Genomic DNA, 24618 nt, shown 5'->3' with positions numbered 1-24618 from the left:
TTAATGTACCCTTAACTCCCTGAGAGTCTCTGAGTGGAGCACTCCACATTTCTCATCATTATGTTCTTACTTTGCAGCACATCAGCACAGCTTTAATGGTCTGAAGAATATGTATATATAAAAATTAGGAAACCTGGCTATTTGGAATATATGTAAAACTATATCCAGAGGTGAAACAGGAATCAATCAAACCAACATGCACACAATCCTGTCTAGACAGGGCTTCAAGCAAATTAAAGACACTGTTAGCAGGCTTAGCAGGGAATGACTTAGCCTTATAAAGCAATAAATACACTAAGGAGATAGCAAATCTAAAAAAAAAAAAAAAAAGAAGAAGAAGTAGTAGTAAGTTACACATTTTTGTTGGTGAGGTAGGAATAAACTTGAATTTTCCATATAGAAAAGAAGATGGGGAAAAAAGATTAAAAAAATCTTTTCTTTATCTTACGGACTATTTTTTTTTCCCCTGATAGATCCAGTAAGACAGACAGACAAGTAGGACATTCAGTGAGAAAGACAGAGGTATGATTGCTGATAAAAGGACTTTAGAAACACAGAAGACATTGACTAAAGACTCAGAAGGCTCTCAGGGAGAACATAGGAGGGATAATTTTTAGAGATAGGTTTAAATAAATCATGTAGCCAAGAACGGCAGACTTATGTTGTCTTCAACCCTGAGAAAGGTTATGAAGGACAGAATTTGTACCGTAGAAGTAAACCTGGAGCCCAGAGACAGCAGAGTACCTATATATTGCCTGGACTTACAAACATGTATGGAATTCCTACAAACAAAGAAAATAGCTGCTGATAACAATAACTATTTTGGGAAAATTTTCATATATTTTACAGCAAACAACATATACAAGTTGCTGAGTTTGCACTTCTACCTCTTTACCAAGATTTTTTTAAATACTGCTCTTATGATTTAAATCTTTTGTTTTGCTACCTGATAAGGTATCCCTTGAATAGAAGTCCTAATGTAAAGTCTACATATTAGTCTTACTCATTTTTTAGCATTTTAATTTCCCTACAGAGTGAATTTCTCAAGCATGGATTTAGTTTCTTATTCTGAAAGATCATCTAAATATTTTTTAAGTTTTTATGAACTCTTTACTGATCCCACATTATTGTCTTCGCAGCCATTTTTCAATTTGCTAGTTTGTGTTTTATATCACTGCAAAATATTTTGTCTGTCCCATCTTAAGATGAAAAGCTCAAATATGGACTATCCATCCTATGCATCCAGGTAAAGACAAAACAGTGGAAAAAAACAATGGAGTAACTTTGGTATTTTCACCAGCTGATCTCTTCCAAGAGATCCACAGCCCACTCAGTATAATCAAACTAAGAAGGATAAGTTTTTAAAACAGATAATGTATTTCCAAAGGATAACTTACGAAAAAGAATAATTTTGAAGAGAGGACAGTTTTAGTTTATCAGTGTATGATTGCCAGGCTGTTCTTATACAAACTCAATCAAAAGTTCAGAGAACTGATATAATATCGGTCTGTCCAGATGATGTTTCCATAGGCCATGCTATTGCAGCTGCAAATATAAAGCCTTGATTCTCCTTGAGTTTGCATTGTGTTGCAGTTAGCTTCTTTCCTGAAAACCTATGTACTTTACAAAAATATGTTGTTTCTTTTGAAAGGTTGGATTCTGGGTACTCTTGTATAAGCACCCAGGGCAGAGACTGAATTTCCAGGAGCCCTACAAAATGCTTTAGCAGACCAGAAGAATTACTTGACACCACGAGAATAAGTGATAGCATGGACTGGATCTCTCTGATAACAGAAGGAAAATACAAACTCCTACGAGACTATATATATAAAAAACCCCTAATTTATTAAAACTAATTAATTTCAACTTTATTTATTTAAGTTACATGTGACTTTACATATGTAAGTCCGGAGTAGACTGGATATCTATTTCCCCTTCTATTTTCTTTGACAATATAAATTTGAGCTTGCATCCGCTTTTCTTAAATATGGATTCCTGAATTTGTTTGGTAAATCTAAATTTTTAGGCCTCTGAAAACTATATGAAATATATGAATATTGTTTATTCATAATCTTAACTGCATCTGAGCTGCAATGTATAGAACTATTTACCAGGGCTTCTGTCTCACTCCTTTTTTTTGTAGGCACAAATTAAACTATATTTTATAGAAACAGTAACAATAGAATTTGACTGAATTACTGAATGGTTAAGAGTCAGTCTCAATTAAGTCATCTCAAAGAATCTTCTGACACAGAAACAGCAATGTATCACAGGAACAGACACATGTCACAAAAGGCTGCTTATTCATACTGTGTCTATACTTAAGTGAATTTAACAGTGACATCTTTAGAAGGGCAAAGAACTATCAATCAATCAGAGAGGCACAGGCAAAAACACTCACATTATAGTAATTAAAGTTATTATAATGGTAAGTCTCTTAGGACACAAGTTGGTTTTAGATTTCATAGAATAGAGCACACCAAGGCAAAATCTTAAATTGGTCTATCACAATAGACCAAATATTTGGGGTTTGGTGTAGAACCCCAAATATTTGCATTCTCACACTTCTATATCAACAAACACATTTCAAATCTATGAATAAGTATTTCAAATTATTTGAAGACTAAAGAGAGAATATTGCTTCCTGTTTCTCAGGAAGTAAAGCTAGTGAGCAAGAAGAACTATTGACACAATTTTCTAACACTAAATTTCAAATGGGAAACTATTCTTCAGAAAAAGCTGTGTATTCAATGTGCCCAGTAACACTATAAGCTTTTGTTTGTTTTAAATATATGAGAGAAAAGCTTTGCAGCTGATTGTGCTAGGTGATTGCCTAAACTAGGAAAGTCTGAATTGGTTGACATTTTAAATTAATAGAAATTATGATACCTTAAAATTTGTATTTTTCTTTTCGGATTTCTCTCTCTGAGAGAAATGACAAGAGAGAGACAATCAAATAATGATAGAAGTGCTCATGGACCAAATATTTACTTTCTATATACTCCACTACCTTTTCATCTCTTCTGTTTTTCTCTCCTCTTCTTTACCTTCTTCTCCAACTTGGTTTCAGCTAAATGTTAATTTCTGTTTAATTTGAAAATTAAGGAAAAGTAAACAAAACACCCTTTGGTCTCAGAGCAGAAGCACCTGGGAAGCTTTAAATGGCTTGTTGGGTGAATATAACAGCAGGAAAACCCGAAGCTGGTCATCTCTACACTCACCTGAAGGTGACACTGAAATCAATGAAAACAGCTGTATTGCTTCATGGAACAAAAATGTAATATTAGAAAACAGCTAGGAGACTGCAGCTAGGGATCAAACCGAGCAGCAGCATCTTTGGTATCTCAAGGTGGTATAGAGAGAACTATACTGCTTAATGGTAAAATTAGAATATTATTATACTAGAGTTGCATAGAAGCAGAATTTATATTGGTATCAAGTAAACTGGAAGCATTCTCTTCTTAGAGGCATTTATAATTCAAATTATATCTGCTGAGTTCATAGCTGCTTCACTATGATCTTTATTATTTTCAATTTAAGATTATTTATTATTTATACTTCAGTTTATCCAACATGAATGTATTTGGCATTAATATCTATGCCAAAGTATAGACAATAACCCATAAAGACAATCTCCAAATAAATAGAGCCCTTGACAGGTAAATTATGGAAATAGAGCAATGGAAATTTTGGAACATCCTTAGAACTGCATTTTACAGCTCTACACATTGTTTATCTTGCCTTTCAGTGTCAGCAAGAAAATGTTTCTTCCTTGGTAATTGTGCTCATGACAACAGACAAAGCTTGAAAAAGTAGTGTGTCCCTTTTGCTGCGGAGCTTCAGAAACTGAAAATAGAAATGAAAACATTACAAAGTGGAAAAAAAAATAAGTACAGATGGGAAGTGGAAAACATCTCTAAAGTTCTGCAGGGCAGATTTATGACAAGAAAATTAATAGAAAGATTTTTATGCAGGTTCTTGTTTGGAAGGCAAGCAAAGAAGCCACATTGGAATATGACTGAATAAAATCATCTCAAGTCTCTGTCAATATTGAAAAGGGTGATTTGTAAATGAATGATACAGTAAAGTTCTGTATGATTTTCAATGCATCTTTCCTGAAGCATAAACTCAGGGAAACATTGAAACTCACAAAAGAAGAGAATTAGTCACATTACCTAGAAATAGATGTCCTGAAAATAGGATAAGACAGACTCCAACTACTGGTTCTGTGTATAGATGTGAAGTGACTGCATGACTTCAGTTGGCTGTACTTGAATGTCTGAAATTGTCTGAGAAGACCAAAATGTCTAAACCTTAATCAGTTGGCTAAAACATGAACTCGGTTTTGATGGTAATGTATTTGGTTTATTGGTGATTATTTGTTGATCAGACTTCAAGTTGATTTAAAATAGACAGCTTTGTTCTAGCCACTTGAAGTACAGTGAAATTTTAAATGCATATTTCTAAATGAGTGGCTGAATGGAGCTGAAGAGACTAGAGAAAGACATAGACAGGACAGAAGGAAATTGAATAGAAAAAAGGAGTAACAGCAGAGCTATCATTACAGGACCATGCTCCCAAGTCGACTCCAAACCTGCAATCATGACAATGACAGACAGCAGAGCAGAGGAATAGATGATTGGATAAGTTAGTTTGGACAACAGGCAGTATTTCCAACTCTTTTGTAACACTTGTCTCATTGTGGTATAAGTTGTTAATTAAAGTATATTAAATTGCTAGGAGTGCCTCCACAGGTCCCAGACGCTGTCAATACCACTCAGTCTGACAAAGAGTAATCACAAAGAGAGCTTGAGGTATCAGCAGACTTTTCTTTTGGTGAAAAATGTACTGTCCAGAGACTATTTTATTATTATTATTATTATTTTCTTACAGAATTGGTCTGTACTGTTAAATAGCTGTTATTCCAATCTTCATTCCTAGACTGCAGAGAGTTTGGGTAAGAGCTGGGGTGATAATGAGTTGGCAAATAACGTGTTGATCTTTCACAGCCTTTTTCCTAGGCAAATGATTCACTCTTTCCGTGCTTCAGTGCCCACCTTTTAAAGCAGTGGTGGGGAGTGCTTCAACAGTGTGTCATAGGAATGGAGACAGCAGAAGCTGTAAGACAGACAGGGTGCTATGTAAGATAACAAAATTAGAGGTATAACCTCCTAGGTGAACAAACCCCAGAACCATTTATGTGTTAACTCTCTGCAGATTGCTCTCAGAATTTATCAGCCAAAATTGATATGCGCTAATTAAAAAAAAAAATACTGAATGCACAGCAACTGCTGCATGAGCAACTGTGGGAAATAAAAAGAACTCCTATTACTCTAGATAGAGGAGTGTTTGGCACTGAACTATAGAGGTGGTCAGCTTGGATCAGTGAAAATATTTCTTATCTTTGCTTTATTTTTATTTATATCTAGCTAGTCAGTGCTATTGGGTATTTGAGAGAATTTTTATGCTTGCAATTGTAGTTTAAGTAACAGTAACAAAAAACATGGATTTTCTCTCTAATCCCTTGCTCTGTATATGTTAACCACATCGTCAGCTAAGTTGTTCATTCTCCATGTTTTTTATAGTATTTCAACTACAAAGTGCCAATTAGACATTATTTTAACAGAAAGGGTTGCTTGTTTTAAGAAAAAAAAAATCTGTAGAATAAAACCCACTTGTCATACTGACAAGCTGGAGGATCTATTCTAAAAAGAAAGAGAAAATGTAAATGTAGAGGAACTTCATATTTTGGAATCATTCCAGGGACGCTGTTAGTGAGCTCTCTGGTTTGAATTGGAACAAAATACCATATTCATTGTATGTTACTAGCAGTTCTACAGGGCGCTGTACTCCTCAACAAGGACTCCATGGAAAGCCATCTTTCTTTTCTCTTGGAGTGATGGGTGACAGACGTTCTGATTGGCATTTTTTTTTAGTGTGAATATCATTCATTGAAAGGAAATAAAGCCTTAAGAAAAGATGAATGTAGATGAATTCTGCACCAATTAAACCTATTATGAATGTCATAAATAGGGATTAAATTGCAAATGCCAGAAAACTTCATACACTGAACAGGCTCTGGATAAAATTACTGGAAATCGATGCTGTACTTCATTAGATTATGCAAATTATAATTCGTCATCTTCTAATACTCCAAACACATTAATTTAAAAAAGAGTATTAGCTAAGTATCTTTAAAAGGATTTATTATAACAGAAACTAAAATACGTTCTGAAAATAAATGAAAATCCATCTCAATCTGAAAGAAAACTCAAAACACATGATATTGAGGCAAACTGTCCTGGAATTTTCCAGGGTTCCTTTCAACATAGTTTCTGATGAAAATTCCAGATGAATTTTCAGGATTCTGTGACCATAAGAACTTGATAGAAGAAGTCTCTCTCTCTCTCTCTCAAAAAAAAAAAAAAAAAGTTACAGTTTCAAAATGTTCACTAAGGCCTTTTGGAGAGTGAGAGGTTCTTGCTCAATTACGCACAGCAAATCTCCACAGGTTTAATACAGCTTTCATCTGTAGAACTCTTTTCTGACAAAAAGGAACTTCCGAAAAAGTAATATCCTGGTCAAGAATTGCAGAAAACAAAGGGTTCAGGTTCTTAAATGGGATTGTTTTCTTTTTATATCCTGCCTAAATGTCTGATCATTTTTTTTTTCTCACTGTGCTCGCCTAGAGCTGGGATATCCACTGTCTGAGGATTCTTTAATCTTGAGAAAATATATGACGCTTTGTTAACAAGAAGTTGGGTCAGGTCTACTGATCAAGAAGAAAGTCCTTTTTCATTATTTCCCTTAGATTAATCGCTTTTTACCTTAGTACCTCATGCCTAAATATCTTCCAACAAAGAGAATAGATGAACGTAATCAAACTAGTCAGACAATCTTTACATCTTTGAAAAAAAAAAAAGAATTATTTTTGTGGTATTTATTTTAAACGATATTAAAATTTTAAACCTCAGAGTCAAGAAAGATAGAAATTCCAGAGACACATATGGTGAGTTACCTTCTTTCATCTGATTTCACCTGGTCAAGATGGACACTGTACACTATATACAGAACGCTGTATACTATACAGAACGTGACTTTTACATTTTTACTCAATGATCAGACGAATCTCAGGGCTGAAAAATTTGGAAATCTCTTGCTAGTTATCAAAATACTCAAGATTTGACTGTCTGCTGATTTGACTATCCGATTTTGACTGTCTGCTTAGAAGTGCTTAGAGTAGCAGTCTGAACTGATTAAGAGGTAAAACAGCAGACCATCTTGCTAAAGGTAGTATTTTATAGCCCATCAACAAACTAACAAATGAATATAAAGAAAAAAGGACTTTTCATCACTGAAATACTTAAGCTTTTCTTTGCTGCCACTCTGTACAAGACGCTACATGAAAGTGAGCATATTTCTTCATCCTTTGGTGTTACAGTGAAAATTCGGATTAGTCACACCGGTACAGCTATGCCACTGACCCACTATTGACTAACTTCTACTCCCCTTCCATTTATACCGCTGCTTAAATATAGATCCAGTTTCAAAAGCAAACTGCTGAGCCTATCCTTTTAAACATAAATGAAAGCACATTTAAATCCACAGCATACTAAAATCTAATCTTTTAACACAACAGCAGCAAAAAAAGCGGTCTATTAGATAGTGTATCTCCATGTGAATTGAAATCCCTTTCTGCAAATGTTATTTAAAGTCCAAAGGGCAGTCTTCTACCTACATCCCTACCAATTTTTTCACAGCATCTGCCAAAAGTGAGGAAAACTCTCAAATAAAATAGCAGATAGCAAAGTTTACAGAGGTCATTCTTATGGAGGTAGTATCCAGTAGTGAAAGGAGAGGATATAAAAAGATTCCCAAAGGCTACCCTCCTGTGACATTCAAATTCTTATCAGTAATCTTCCATGAGAGTCTTTAAGAGAAAAACTTGTAATAATATGTTCTCACTCCAGATATTTTTGAACATAGAGATGTTTCAGAAAACACTGACGAGATCTGCAGAGAGGATTACTCAAAAGGTAGACAGGACAAAGAATCTTTTTCAGCAAGGTGAAGTTAGACAAACAGCAAGTATCCCTGAACAAAAAAACTATTTAGTATAAACCTTGTAGCATACAGAATTTTAATAATCCTAATAATACTACATCCCTATGAAGTATTGCTATACCATAAAAGACCAGTGCTTCATTTAGCATTGATTTATCTGTCATAATTATTATGAAACCATCAAAGAAACTTGGAATTAATTTAGAGTTGAGGTGGATTGTCCAACTCTGTAATAATCTTAAATCGCGTTATCATTTGGAGCTTGACCCGGAGTGTCACAAAATATTTCTACAATACTCATTTTGCAAGTTTACTAATGTTCTTTTAAATTTTCTATTTTCAGTCTGTACCTTTTTTGTTTGTTTTCATACTTTTGGTCATACTCTTTGCTCTTCGATACTTTTACTTCCTCTTACATATTCTAAACTAAATTTTAATTTTCAGTGGGTTTCTATTTTATTTAACTTCATCAGTCACAAACTTTCACAAATGCGCTTACTTTGATCAACAGTTTCTACTAATCTGCCCAATGAGCATGTTGCTTCTACTTTGTCTCCTTTTCAATTTATGAATCTCTTCGCCTTCTACACTATAGCAAGATTTTATTCCCTCTTCTTAGTATGAGGAAGATTAGCAGAAAACCCTTGTTTCTTGGTATTTCATGAAGTCACTAATATTGTGGTCACTATTATCTAATGACTCAGAAATTTTTTTTTTAACAAGTTTATTTGACTTATTTTCAACTGAACTGACAGCAAAATTTATGTGTGTCTACTTTTTAAGCAACGACTCAAGAATAAATTGTGCAACCACCGAGAAGCTGTTTTGTTAAAGGCTGACCTGACCTACCGTTTGTTCTATTTAGGTGCAAAGTTTCCCATAATGATTATTATGTGACACCCTATCATCCCTTGATCTGGCATATTCTGTATCTTCTGAATCTTTTTGATCTTTCAGATCAAAAATGCAATGGTAGTTTACTTATATTCCTGCAGCTTGAAAGAACTGGATGAGTACCTTCACTGACTTTTTCTCCCAACTGTAAGAACTTCCTTATATACACTTGAGCTTCCCAAATAAAATAGGTATTTTGTCCCCCTTTTTTGAGGTAAAAATGGATTCTATAATACTTCATTAGTGGCATTTTTTTTCAGCTCCTTCAGTGGGTATATAGACATTTTAAGTACCTCAGACTTTTTAGCTATTCCTTAACTTTTAACTGACAAAGATTTTTCCTCTAATGTGAAAATATGATCACTGTGATCATATACTTCTTGGTTTAGATCAGGCCTGTAAGTAGCCAGCTACAAATCAATTGAATTGCCTCATGTTATTTTCATCCTAACTGAAATCAGTATATCCTGGAAATTTTACAGTGAGAGCTATTGAAGGATGGAAAATGTTTCCTACAAATACCTTTTCCAGTTTAAAGTGTATTTGCTTCAGTCAGGTTCAGCTTACTATCATGATTACATTCAATGGAGATTTTGGCAAATACAGTGTCAGAATATCCCAAGAAACAATCACTCTGCTGCTTCAATTGGAAATAGTTGCAGAAAATACATTCTGTATTTTCTAACTTTTTTGTACCAGGAATGTAAGTTTAAGAGGCTGGTCTTAGAAAAATGAATCTATATCTGATTATTTATATAGCTAATGATTGTATTTCTTAATTCAGTTTTAAAATTAACATAAATCTGTGTTGAATATTGCCAATAGTGTATTCAATAACTGAAAACATTGAAAATTGCAAAGATACAAACTGCAGAACATACATTCACACTTATTATTTTCCATGGCACACTCCTGAATCAAGAAACAAACTGAGGAAAATCATTATGTGTCTTTGAACAGTATGTTAGCAAATAAAAATCTTGCCAGTGCTACACTTGAAACAGAATCAGTATCCTGATTCACAGTCTCCTGGGACAGACAACAGCAAAGCTGCTACTATATGTTCAGGATCCATATTTGCTTAATTGCCCTTATGGTATTATTGGGAGTTAACTCAAAATTATTACACAGAAGATCATTACTTACATCCACAAAGTAACATTTGCTCAAAAAGAGTTCTAGAGTACCTAAGCATGACTACTTGCCTTCTTCTATATCTCTACATTTTAGTTGCAATGTAATAAACCACGTATGCAGAATTTAGGTAAAGTGTTGAATAATTTGTCTTAGTATAGAGACAAAAGTACATCCTGAGACACCTTTATAGGCAATACTCTCAGCTAGGAATCTGACTTCATGGACCACAAGAGCTTTGTGCCTTACAGGTTGTCCTGAATCTATAATGGCCATTCCATTTCATCCTCCTTTTTAATAAACAGATTTTTATTATTATTATTTTTGGGAACAGTTTGAAATCAGAGAAGTATTTTTTTTAAATAATAATAATTCCTGTACTGTACAGCTTGGCTACTGTTCTTGGCTTTACACATTTCTAAGCCATGGCTGATGTTGTTTGATAAAATTCTGATATTGACATAAGACAGATGAAATACTGCACACTTTTATACATTGCTTTGAATACTTTGAATTTAAAAACATAGAAGATACTAAATTGCAACATGCAATTGAAATACTTCAATACAGACTTCATGATTTCAGGGCTACTTATCATATATAGCATTAAGCAGATCCCACTAGGGCTGTCGAGGCCATTGGCAATTTCTAGTCTCAAAAAAGGCATAGATTAACTCATCTGTACTCTCTGGGGCCTAATGGTTTGGCAGACTAATGATGCTGCAAGACTCTCAGACATAAGGTAATTGCCTCTTTCTCTTTTTTTAATATATATCAGCAATTATGTGTTAAGTAATGTACCAGTAATAATCTATCCTTTTCTCCCAGACTTAATGTGTCCAGGTATTATCCTGTACAAGATTCTCTTTGCTCTTAAAGGTTGCAGATTTGCTTTATGTCAAATTGACATCCTTATTCTTTTCAGCTAATATATTGCATTCTGTAGTAGGCCCATATGAGTCCCATATGAGTACTATGTTCACTATTAGACATTTTTTACCCTAATGTGTAAGAGGAAACACTATAGCAGAATATATTAATTTGAGGGAAAATATTAATAACATGTTGTTGTTCACTCCATAATTTTGCTTTATGTGCAGCAAAAGTCTGCTTTAAGAGTACAATGCATGGGCGCTTATAAGAAAAATCTTTGTCACAGTGCAGTCTCTCACTATCACAGTCTGAAGAAAAACTAATCCTCTTCTGGATTAAAACCTTCTCTCTTATGTATTGGATCTTCACTTTATGCTCAAGGCTGGAAAACTTGATAATTCTTCAAGGTAGACGCTTTTTTGCTTTAAACTTTTCCTTTGTCTATAAGGTTGCCTAGTAGAACCTACAAAGCTACACAAAGATTCTCCCTTTCTTGAAACAAAATACAGAAGAGGAAAATACAACAGGTCCAAAAGATTCAAATAAGCAAACGAAATTATAGACATTTATGTCGCAGACATGACTTTCTTCAAGTTTCATAGACATGACTTCCACATATTTTTTTCTATCTGTTTATGTCACTGCCTATATCCATTAGACATTCCTTTATCTTCTTGCCATAGCAATTAAGAAAATAAGTATTTAATTTTAAGTGTCATCTCTGTTGCATCTGACTATCCCAGTGAGGCTTGATTTTTCTGTTGGATTCCACTGCTGGCCAAAGATAGTGCTGGCCAAATTCAGTTTATGTTTATTATCTTTTGAAGAAGTTTTGTCTATCCAGTTACTCATTGCCACCCTCCTAGCAGATGGTTTGCCAGCTTAGTCACTGATTATTGGTTTGTTGATCATTGGTTTAAGTTTGCAAGCAGAAATGAGTAGATGTTCTTTCAGAAGTTTTGTTAATATTAATCCCTCTTGAGATATTAAACTTCATCCTCTGTCCACCTCACTCATGTGTATCATATATTTTAAAATATTTTCCAAGGCCTAAAGCAACACATTTGCCTTTTCCGCACCACCTATTACTACTACTGCCTTAGATTCCCTGTAACTTTTCAGAGTTCAAGGACACTCATTCACTTGTGGTTTCCCATCTGTCTAAAACTGATTTCCTCTCCTCCCTGAGCCACTGCATCATTTCTTTAAAACTCACCTTAAAACCTCCCTGCTCTCTTTAACCTGTGATTCACTATCCCTGGAAAACATTTTTGTGATATCCTTTATGAAGCATGGACTATAAAGATGAAATTTATTGTAGTCTTGTTGGAACTTCCTCCTATCCTGAAGAAGTAATGTGACTAAGGATTAAGGATCCTACAGGGTCCACTCAAAATAGCTTGACCCTTGCAGAAACACTTGAAGTCTGAGTCTTTACATCCACTCATCTGTAAACCTCGTAACTACGTCCTTGTAGGCTTATAGGCTATGGTCTTAACATTTTCTTTTGCCTTAGAACTTACTACTTAACTACTTACTGATATCAGACAACATCATTGAGTTTTGTTAGGTTTCATCAGGATGCCTATTCTGGATTCATCAAATTTGAAAAAGAAAAACTTGTGGTTCCTTTTGTCTTCCTCCAATGATTAGTACCATTTCCCACATCCTGACTTCAGACATTCTCCAAAAAGAATGGTGGAGGGAGGATGAAAATTTTGTCACCTTTTTTCTTATCTAATTATTCTGTTATATATAGGATTTTGTTTATTACAAAATCTTAGTAATACCAACAATCCCACCCTAGATCAGTTATAACCAATTCAACAAAAAGGTGCAGGGAGGCAAATTCACAGAGCCAGATGGGCTACATGGGGCGGGTGAGGGGGAGCTCTAAGAAAAGATATGTGTGAAATTAGTAGGATGGTGTGGTACAAATGGCACCATCCAGAAAACTCATGTGAACAGTGCCTATTTACGGTTAGTATTCCTCCTCATTCACGATGCACTCATCATTGTAGCACATAATTTTCTGTACTTCTATTGCAAAGGCCATTTAAATCTAGCTCTTTTGCTTAGCTCATTTAAGCATTTTATGATCAATTTCCTTAGAATGGTCTTCTACTCTCTAAAAACCATAGTAAAAAACAGCTTTTAATAGTCTTGAATTTGAAAACACAGGTAATTCTAATAGATGACAAGACATTATATAAAATATATTTAAAACTACTTTTTTATTCTTTTTTTTTAACTGGTACTAGCTTGATTTTTTTTTAAATGTTCAAGACTTTTGTAGTGATCACAACACTAGAAATGAAAGAAGCAAATTCACATTCACATAACTCTGAGAGTTCAGACTTAAAGGAAATGCTCCAAATATTTAAAACTTGAAATAATTTTGCAATAGATTTTTAAATTATTTGTGTGTGCACAAACACACAATACATGTGAGCACAGATTTTCTACATACAGAAGATCAGAGCAATAGAAACACAGACACAAATATTGATGTATTACCATTAACACCATACTACCAGACTATGTATGGTGCCGCAAAGGTACAAGGGAAACGTTTATATCTCCCAAGTGATTATTTGATGTGAGAGGATACACTGTGCAGACTTTGCAGAAGTGGGTATGGATTTAGTGGAATTGATTCATTACTCTTTGACATGAAGAAATGATGGTGCATGGGTCAACTTTTGGACTGCTCTCTATGTTTAAGGAGTCTACAGACTTTACCTGAATTAGCAGTCAATACTAATGAAAATATTACTATAGAAATCAATTTCTAATAAAAGGGGTTCTGAACAATGGCTTTGAGATTTAATTGCTATTCTTTCTTTTTAGTCTATTAAGTCTTAGTTAAACAACCAAAAAACTCAGAGCATAAATCCAGACTTTCATTTACACCATATAATACTAAGGGGTACAGCAGTTCTGAATCTGTGGATGAGAGGCAGTTGAATTTTGAAAAGAAATATAAAAATACAAAGATCCATATATAAATCCTTATTTTTATTCTGAGGCTGTCAGTCTGTAACTATCATAACCCCATTTCTTACCATACACCTATATTTCATTTTTAACTCAGACCATAATTTCCTGGATTGAGGAAGAAATGCTTTCTTGTTCATAACAAAGCACTCTACCAACACTGGTTAATAACAGTAATGAATAAGTAAAAAATATTATGGATCTGTTGGGAAGGCTCAGTGTATCTAAGTTATGGTAAGCATTCATTATAGCTCTAACTCTCTGTCATTGAGAAATCTGTAATTCTTTAAAATTACTTTACATCTTTAAAATGCACATTTTGTTTCACTGTTGTGAAACAGTTTATGAGCATACTGATTTCTGACTGTTGTAGATTGTTACCATTTAATTACTGAAGGTGCCCCAAAAGCATAATAAGTGGATATAAAATATGTAAAGAAGTATCTTAAAACAAAATATGATTTCTATTTCATTCATAAGCAAAAGAGTAAAGAGCTTAGAAATCTTTTCTTTCCCTCCATGCCCACCAAAATAAATAAATAAAGTGAATACTCACTCCTGTTATGTATCGAGGTCTATACTGGATGGTTCCAAATAAGCCAAGTATGACTATAATAATGTGTATAAAATTTGCCAGGATGGGTGCCCACTGATAACCGAGGAAGTCAAATATCTGTCTCTCAAGCACAGAAACCTATGATTAAAAAGCAAAAGAATAAAAAGATTAGAACAGACGGGAAGACATCTATTAGGGCATTTCCCCAACCCATGCCTAAAGTAGTTGAGTTAATATATATATATATATATATATATTTCAGTCAGCAATAGAATGATATGAGTTTGCAATGTTTCACTTTTGTTTTAATGAAAGCAGCATTTCCCACTGACCGTTTACTGAGTTATATTCATTTACCTAAAATATTCATGTGGTCAATTCTACCAAGACAGTAAATTCTATTCACTAAAATGCCATTCTTGCAGCAGGAGAAACACAAATCATTTTGTTATATATACCAACCAATCCTGTAACCTCCTACTGCTGAAAATAAGTGCTCGACTTATGACAGACATCTCTCCAGCTACTTTGCTTCCATCCACAAACTCCAGCCTACTCCTGTCTATCTGCTTCCATTAATTTCTCCTCCTCTTGACTTTTCCCTCTACCCCAGCTATTCTGTCAGCAGGCTTTTAGCTTTATCCAAATGCATAGTACTTTTTGAGCTTGTTCTGCTGAGAATGAGTCCAGTTTGCCTCCTCACACTGCTGCAAACAACATCCCAAGTGTAAGTTATTATCCAAGGCTAAAGATACTTCATTCTTAGATGTGAATTATTGTACAATCTTGGGCTATGGAAGAGTAATTTCAAGAAAGACTGTTCCAAGCAGATTAGAATATATATAAAGACTGTTCCAAGCAGAATACATATATTTCTAATAGTGTCAGCAGAAATCATTTCAGAACTGAAACAGTAGATTTCCCTTAACTGATACTCAGCTACTATATCAAAATGCAGTAACCAACACATAGGCAGAATGACATTTCCTAGCTCATACTAATATTAAGGGGAAGATTAGAAGGCGATGCAAGAGGTGAAGTTAAGCAGAAAGGACAAGGAGTTTCTTTGTATTCCAATAACAATTTCACTAACTGGAACTGTGAGCAAATGAGTTTCATTAAAACACATAATAGCAATAATAATAATAATAACACAGAAAAGAAAGAGAAAGCAGGCTGTTTCTATATAAAGTATCATTAAACAACAGATGACTATTTACTTGGTTTATATTACACAGCAGATCTATTAAATAGGTCTATCTCTCACAGATTTCTTTATTCATTTAGAAGTTAACACCTCCTCTGGAGATCAAGTACTAAATGGATAACTAACCACATGTTCACCACGCAACATAGCTATGACAGAATTTTTCAACTTCATGCAGCAGTCCATTGTCAGATCAATTATTTCTTTTTGCATTTAACTAAGAATGTTTGCCATTAAAAAGCAGCCTGCACTTGCACCATCATTGCAATTGCAAATCAAGAGTGTTAATAATACTGTACTTACTGGCATATGTTGCACTTTAAGATAAGGATTCTCAAAATAACCCTAAGGAAGTTTGTCAGCCATATCCTATTGACTTTCAGACAGATTGGAAATTTAGAGTTTCATGTCAACCACTAAATTCTCTCTACAAAAAAAGATAGCTTTTATACAATATAGTCAGCTCAGGCTTGGTATTTTGCCTAGCCTTTCATTTAACAGATTTATTGACACAGAGATCCTTGTCCTACATCACCCAGGATCTTAATGAATTTATTTGTGATATCATGTACTTTAGGAAAGCAACATTATAGAGGAATTTCCCAAGTCGCAAGACATAATACTGTAACTGCAACAATGGCGTGAAGAAAGGGTTGAAATGCTAAGCTTTATTCTGGGTTTCAAGTCTCCCTACAATTCTAATATTATTGTTAAAAATATCTCCTTAACTATTAACATAACCATTTATATTAAAAAAAAAAAAGTGACATAGGCAGTGTCATATAGGTCTGTGTGAAGTCTTTTACAGGTATCAGCAAAATACCTGCTACGTGTAAACTGCTGTTAAACACATGCCAAAAGCAGAATTCTCACTCGGACCTCTTATTTTCATTAACCAAGCAAAGAGTAAATGAAAACAGTAAAGCAGTAGCAGAGTCTAGACTGTACAAGCCTCTGCTGTTTTAACAGTAGGAATGCCATAAGCAAAAATGCAAGTGATGAGGCAAATCATTCAAACAGTAGGAAATCATGCAGCTGAGTGTGCCAGCTATAGAGGAAAATTGCAGTATGGTAGTTAATTATATAAAAAAGTAGGAAATATACTATTCCTGCTGCAACTTTAGGCTAAAATGAAATGGTAGTGTCATGCATCAAGTTTGCTTTTGTTTTACTTCCGTTAGCGTGCAGTTCAATAGTTCCCTCAAAACTTGTTTATGAGGCTGTGGTGAATAAACGGGTATTCTTTGTGAAATCTTTACCTCCTACATGTTCATGTTCCTACTGCCAGCGATTGCTTCAGTACTGCATGATGACTCCCCCAGACTCTGTGGATGTGTCAAAATGGGGGACCAGGCAGAGGGGACAAACAGAGCACCCTGTCTGCCCACATTTATAATGTCTTGCTGAAAGAAAGCAGCAAGGCAGACGGGAAAATCTGCCATGCAGAACAAGGAGATAAGTCTGTGCCACCTCCATCCCCCTGAGTCGACCTCACGCTTGCCATAGGCAGAGTTGCTCTTAGACGTGCTGCTGTCATCCAAAGGCATCAGCGGTGAGCAGGGCCGGCCGAGTACGCGAAATGGCAGCGTTCTGGTAGGCTGCACAGAGATGAAATGCTGCTGAAATGCAGCCACTGTTCCTTAGAAGATCAGACTCCTGCCGCAAGGTGCTTCACAGATTTATCAAATGGAGAATATAGGGCAGAACTAGATCTTTATTCCCACTTCCTGGGGAGATGAAGGTGGAGAGGAAAAACACCCACAAAAACAATATAGACTTACTACATTTTGTCACTCAAAAAAAAAAAAAAATCTCATTCGGTCTATCTCTATGTTTCCAAAGAGGGAAAAGCAAAAAGTAGGACAAAGTACTGACAAAAATCTATTAAAAACAGTATTATGTGGTTTCCTCCTCTTCCACAGATGCCAGACTCACAAGGGATTTCCTTACATAGCTATAGAAAATGAAGACTTGCTGTTAAAAGATTTTTTTCCCTTTACTTTAGAAACTTAATTTTCTGTTAAACCACAGTTCTTTCTCCAAATGAGAATCACCAGCTGCAAATATTTAATGATGCTTCAACCACATTACAAAGAAAAAGGAAAGGACTGACAAAGAAATATTCTTATTTGAAGATTAGGAATAGGTAGAGAAATGTTCATTTTCTCTCTTCCTCTTCTGGAAACCAGAACTTAAAATGAGGAAAAGAAACATGAAAAATGGATGCTCTGAATGGGAAAGTAGACCATGAGAAGACAAAAAGAATTGTCTTAATTCAGGTAAACGTTAATAAAGCAGTCAAGTATAAGACAATCCTATGATTCCAAAATACAGCATTGTGGAGTCTCAGTTCCTTATTCTAGAAAATAAACATCCACCTCATTGGATTCCTAGTAAATAAAATACAATATAGAGATTATTTTATCCAGCCACTGAAAAAATTATAGAAAGGGTAAGTGTAACGACAGTGAAATGTTTTCCTACTGCATAGTTTTTTCAGGCTTCTGGTAAACATTTTAAAAATAAATACAAAATAAAATCAGCCTGTATGCTGTCCAGTTGGAATAGCACAAGTTATTTCCAGATTCTTGTCAGAGGTGGGCTGTTAATAGGTTAACAGTGTTACTGACCTTGAGGGATCTAAGAATTGAATTTCCACAGCATAAAGAAAACCATTTTCAGACAATTCTTAAAGTATATGATTGGACTAAAATTTCAGACAGGAACCACAGAGGAGAAACCAGTCAAAAGATGATTTATAACACAAACTCCAAAATGGAATATGACAAAGTGCCTTTCCTCAGAAAGCTTCCTGGGATGAAACTCAATGAAGACTAGCTCACAATAAAACAGAATCAAAACTTTGCATCAATATAAATTAAACTGCATGTAGGAGCACACACACCCCCCCACACAATTTGCTCTATATCTATATGGTTCTTTAAATTTAGGACATACAGTCAAAACTCACGGCCATTTTAGACATGCTGTCAGCAAACCTGGTGGATGTTACTATATGAGGCAAGAAAGGGCAAGAAAACGGCATCAGCCACTTGACTTCTAAACCTACAGCATCAAAACCGCCAAGAAACCATCCAAATAACCTGCTGAAAGCATCTCAGAGTGGCTCAGGAGAGACACGTGCTCTGGCCTGCTGATTCGGGGAAGACACAAGGCGGGTACGGGATCACATCAAATGATCCTGCACCCATGGGGTCACATTCAAATGATGAACTCGCCAGCTAAGGCATGTCACTAGGCTTTCTGCCCACCCTAGATGGGGAAAAGAGTGTGAAATTACAGCAAAGGAGGTCTAAGCAACAGTGCTCCTGCTCACGACTGGTGCAGGCTGAGCCTGAGCTGCAGAAATTAAGCTCTAATCAGTAACTCATTAGGTCCCCTTAGCTAAGTCACGCTGCATCAGGTGTGCACAGCTTCTAATCAGCGGCTTGTGTTTTTAAGGTTTTTTTTCATGACTTTTTAACTGCTTGGTTCTATGGCAGTGCAGCTGGACAGAAAAAAAATAATAAAAAAGACTTGTAAATATAAAGATGTCTGGGGACTATGGCTTATGAAAGGATGCTGATGCTTAAGGCTATCTGTATCACACACCCCAGCTGACCCTCCCTCAACGTATCATCATTCTGAGGCAGATTCCATATATTTACACCATTTCTTATATATGTTTATCTAAATTTTCATCAAAATTGCCAATACCAATTACCTCTAAAAGATAGAGGGCCCAGTTATACACAACCTTCACAACCATTACCCACCTGAAAAACAGAATTAATAATAACATTTTAAAAGTCAAATCAATGCAATATATACATACGCATATTGTGCGTATTTATGTGTGGAGGAAGTCCTTTACTGAAAGACAGAAGGAGAAAGAAAAGAAATGATTTAAACACTTTTTTTGTAGGGAGAAGGACAAAAGTAAAATAAAATTCTGAGGAGAGCTATGGACACAGTGGTGTTCTCACCACATCCAATAAAAACCCACCACAGGTACAGGAAACGCAAAAAACCAAAGGTTTAATTTCCTCTTGTCTATCAGCTCCTTAAAGGAATCACAAGCATAATACTAAACCCCTGTCCTCAATCCCTTTGATGCTGCTGAGGGAACAAATAGGCCTTCACTGCACTTGGCGAAAGGGTAATCACAGTTTTTAAAAATTATATATGTGACCACATCTCTGCATCATGTTGTGTACATGTGGATTTCTACTGTGACCTACTGAGGAAAACAGGGCTATCCATGAGTACAGAGAATTTTCTAAATCTCAGCTGCCGCCTTCTCTGACTGAATATAGTAATAATAAAAACCTGGTAAATACCAGCTTTCTATAGAGAGTTTTCAGTTAGGCAGTAATGAGAAGCAGAATTGTTATATAAATAACAATTCAGTTATTATTACTCGTGACATGAAAAGAAGGAAGAATCTAGCCAAGGCTGAGTTTGTGAAAGTGGCAATTGGTTATAAATAAAAATGATTTACTGTACAGTGAAAAACCTTTAGGATATTATGTTCATGATTTAAAGATATTTAGACTCCACCATACATATATGGGTACCCAATGCCTCTAACAATAACAAAATCAAAACCCTGTCTTCAAAGGGCTTCCCTGAAAAAGCTAACCTCAGTGTGAGCAGTTGGAAATAGAAAAAGGAGGAAGTGGTGCCAAAATTCTTGACCAACAAGTTTTATTCTTGCAAAGATTTGTGTCTCTGCACAAATTTCAAAACACCGATATCCATGAAAGAGAAAAATGATGGGAAAAATGGAAAAAATCTCTAATTTTATGCTTTAATTTTATATTGTTTTTCCAAATGACTTTAGTATAATCTTATAGGAATCATATTGCTTGAATGATTGTTAAAAATGTACTTAAATAACAGTGCTTTTGTACATTCAAGTAGGACATGTAAAATTTGAAACCTGAGGCAAATATTGGAGTTCATGGGAACACTATATGTAGTTACACAGAATTTATAGAGCTAATTATATCTCTACCATCTACATTTTTTTATTATGATTGTACAAAACTAAATACACCTTTGATAATAATGTTAAACAGAAGGAAAATAGGATACACGAAACATAGTAGCTTTCAATACTATTATAACCAGGAAGAGTGTTTTAGCTCATTCATTTGCTTTCAGAACAAAGCTTTATACATAAGCTTATTGTAAGTAAAGACTTGGTCCCATGACTTGCTTGCTTGAATAGGTTGGGAGGTCTTAAATTCATGGTATAATTTAGAATAGAAATCTAAACAGCATCTTAAATCAATTTTGTGTGTTTATGTATGTACGTGTGTGTGTGTTTTAGAACTACATAGTTTTTTGCTTCCCAGCTGGCACACTGTAACAAGACTTAAATATATATCAGAACCACATCGTTTTGCATGCCTGAAAGAAAATTTGGAAAGTCAATCATGTGTAAATTGTGTTTTATGTTAATATATCATAAAGCTAATATTTCAAGTAGAGAATTAATTTAAGGAATAATAACTTAGAGGTGCTATTCTAAAGAGAATTAATCCCTATACAGTATTTGATTTCCTGTTCATGAACACTTGTAATAACAATCCGTGCATGATTTTAATAATTTTACACCCCAGCAATAACAGGAATATAAAGATTGAATGTGCAGAAAAGTAGTTCAGACTCAAACTAATAAAGCAGGTCAAGGTGCAAATTCCACTTCTACCTTAAGAAAAAGATGATGCTGCAACACAAAATACTCAGCTGGCATGTCCAAGTTTGAAGTGTAATATGCGTTTAAGAAAACCAGCACAGGTATTTTGGTAGAACCACTAAAAAGCCATATGCACTGGTTAAAAAATAGAGAAAAAAATGTTAACAAAACATTAATCATAGAGGATAGAATATATAAGAACAGTTTAAAAGACTTGCTCAGCTGTGCTGTAAAGAGAACTGATTGCAGACTTCAGTCCTTCCATCTGTGCTGGTGATTTTTATTTTTAGGTGGCCAGATTTCCAGAATTGATGTGTGCAAGTCTACAGCATGGTGGCAGAGATAAGAGGGTTGCCTCTTTCTACTGCGCTTCTGAAACCAGAGAATAGGGGCAGACCCAGATGCTGAGCTCTGCCTATGCAGCTCAGGCTTTGAGGGGTATAGCAACATACAGCCTGCCCCAGCTAAGCCACCGTGCTGAAATTTAACTGTTGGGATTTACAGATGCATGCATATGATGGAGTTATGGATTAACAAAGCCACTTGAATACATTGGGAACATATGTTGGGAGGTAGTTCTATGTATCTTTAGCTTCATATGACTGTAGGTCATAAACATGGTCTTGTCCTAGATGTATTCTTTGTATCTAGCTGTGACTGTGGCCAAAGAAGGGATGAGGATGCACGGGTGGTGGGGATGAGGTTAAACATTACCAACTTTTGCAAACTCGTCGCCTCCCATCCCGCGGCTGAGAACAGGAAAATCAGAAGTGATCTCTCCAGGATTCTCGACCCTCTGCCCTAGCCCCATTCCTTCCTCTGTCTCTTCTTCTCCTTTGCCTTCTTCTGGCAGAAGCATTAAGGATCTGGGTCCTGCATCTCATCTTTAAGGTGACAAAATTCAATTTTACTGATAGCACTGGGAAGCCTTGAGTCAGTTTTGGACAGGAAAATACTGTTGCCTTAAGCTTTAATAATATTTCATAATCGCACAATATGAATTTGCCTGCAGTAATGCCTGAAGGCAAAACCAAGTATTCAGAGAAGGGCATCACCTTATCTAATACTTTTAAATTGTTTCTGTCTTTATGGAAATATTTGACAATAAAACAGGTATCTCCCTCATTCACAAAGATTTGCCTAGTTTCTACACAGTGATCCAGATTATTGTATATTACACTTGTAAATTCAGCATAGATTTGATAATGCTGATTTGCAGTTGACAAGAGGCGATACCTATGATGTGAAAGGCAATGAAATTATCCTTCTGTCAAAAATAGTGGGGAAAACAAACAAACAAACAAACAAAAATCTTCTCTACTGTTTAGCAGGAAAGACACCTCTAAGAAACCTCATTAGCCAAATAATCTTGAGGAGTATTGGCAGGGATCATTCACTATCTCATCAGGACTGAGAGATGCGATAGTAATAGCAAGTGGGGATTCGGTATCAGAGAAGTGTAGCAAGTGAAAATAGTCAGTCTACAGTTACTATGGTGGCTTTAGTTGTATTCAGACACAGAAGAGTGCCCATAAAGCAAGGAAGATATATATAGCTAATCCATATCAGAACTATAAGGCACAGAGGGCTTCTTGCTTTGCAGTCACTTGTTCTGCAACTAAACCTGTGTAAGCAGAATTTGACTTTGTCTGACCTTACAGAAATTTTTCCCTGTAACACACTCCTGCTGGAATATTCATTATTGTTAATAGACTATGTGAAGCACCTACTAGATTTTCATGCCTTGGCATAATCTGAAAACTGACATTTAAACTCTGCAGACCACTTCATAGAAAAGAAATAATTGATGGCAGTTACGGGCTGGAAAGTTTGTAGCTGCTAAACTTTGCCTGTTACCTGGGCATGAGGTCATCAGTCCTTAGGGAGCTCCCGGTAGTGCTGATGGCAGCAAAGGGTCCTCTCTGTAACGTGGCCACCCCAAGAGTCAGACCTGCTGTCTGTTCCCTGCACCAGCGTCTCTTGAGAATAGCAAGCAAGAGATCTCAGATCTTGTCTTCAAGATGCTCAGCGAGCCAGGACTATCACCTCTGAATTAAACCACAGCTGAGGAATGACATTTGTTGTCAATAGCCCATTTTCATAAACAGAAATTTCTGTCTTAAGGGGGAAGTTTTTCTTTGTAAAGAAAATAGAACATTTCTGGAGGTTAGTCCAAGACAGTTTCAACTCAAGAACTGTTGATTATAGCCAGCTAATTTGCAGCAATTTTCAATATTTTACCATTTGTTTTCATTCTGATTTGAAAACAATTATTAAAAAATATAATGAATATTATAATGATTATTGAAAAAAAGAGCATGTGAAGCTCTCTATACTGTTTTAGTCATAAAAGGAAAACTCAAGGACATCAGGCAGTTGGGTGTGGAGGTCACCATCCCAAGTCTCTGTGAGCAACTATTATCAGCCAGCCATTGCCTTCAAAAAGATTCTATTAAACATTTAAAGAAATCCACAACACGTTCTTGCTTTTACAAAACAGTATATTTTAATGAATGGGATCCTAAACATTCATCAAGAACACAAAGAAACACAAAACCCACCAGCTACAAGTGGAAAATACAGCCTTTCTCTCTACATAGTACAAATTTATAGTCCCTTTCTCTCACCTCTTTCAACATTAAAAAGTATGAGTAAATAAAAAATGGTGAACTGTTTATTCCTCCTTCCTAGCCCTAATGACAAGCTTAAGTGAAAAGAAGCAACTCTGTAATGACTAATATACTAATATTGTATATTGACATCTTTTTTAGGATACTAATGTATGTATACAACCATCTTCTTAAGTACATTTCTTCCTAAATGCAGTTCCCAGAACAAAACAAGTAGCATCAACCTACAATGTTGAAAATGGTGAAAAAGAGAGTACTATAATAAAGTTCCTGCTTAAAAGATAGCAGATATTCAAGTCTACTCACCATCTGGTTAGACTGCAAAGTTAAAAATGGGAGGGACAAGGAAAGGGATAGATGTGAACCTCTGACAAAAGACTAAACAGACAAGATGAATGCTTGCTACATCCCTTACTCTACTGCTGAAAAGTGCTACTGTACCCCAGGGATGAGGACAGTGCTGGGGCACTGCGCTTCTGCACAAGTGGATTTTGTAGAAAATGAAATAGGTTTAAAACTAGTATTGACAAAGTAAAGAGAGAAACAGCAAAGGAAAGAG

General features: G+C 35.3%; 1 protein-coding gene across 1 annotated transcript in view; it reads right to left on the bottom strand.

Annotated features, from left to right (window-relative positions):
* Positions 1–24618, bottom strand: part of LOC148595213 (sodium/potassium-transporting ATPase subunit beta-1-interacting protein 2-like) — a 431257-nt gene that overhangs the window by 184810 nt on the left and 221829 nt on the right. The window contains exon 2 of the mRNA XM_088521980.1: positions 14519–14656. Coding sequence (XP_088378106.1) covers positions 14519–14656 — 138 coding nt within the window. The remainder of the gene's footprint in view (positions 1–14518; positions 14657–24618) is intronic.

The sequence above is a fragment of the Tinamus guttatus genome, unplaced genomic scaffold (genome assembly GCF_059628265.1).
Source record: "Tinamus guttatus ecotype Peru unplaced genomic scaffold, ASM5962826v1 Tinamus_guttatus_pri_ptg000141l, whole genome shotgun sequence".
Taxonomy (NCBI): domain Eukaryota; kingdom Metazoa; phylum Chordata; class Aves; order Tinamiformes; family Tinamidae; genus Tinamus; species Tinamus guttatus.
Note: the sequence above shows the minus strand (reverse complement) of the source record. Positions and strands in the feature narration are given on the sequence as shown.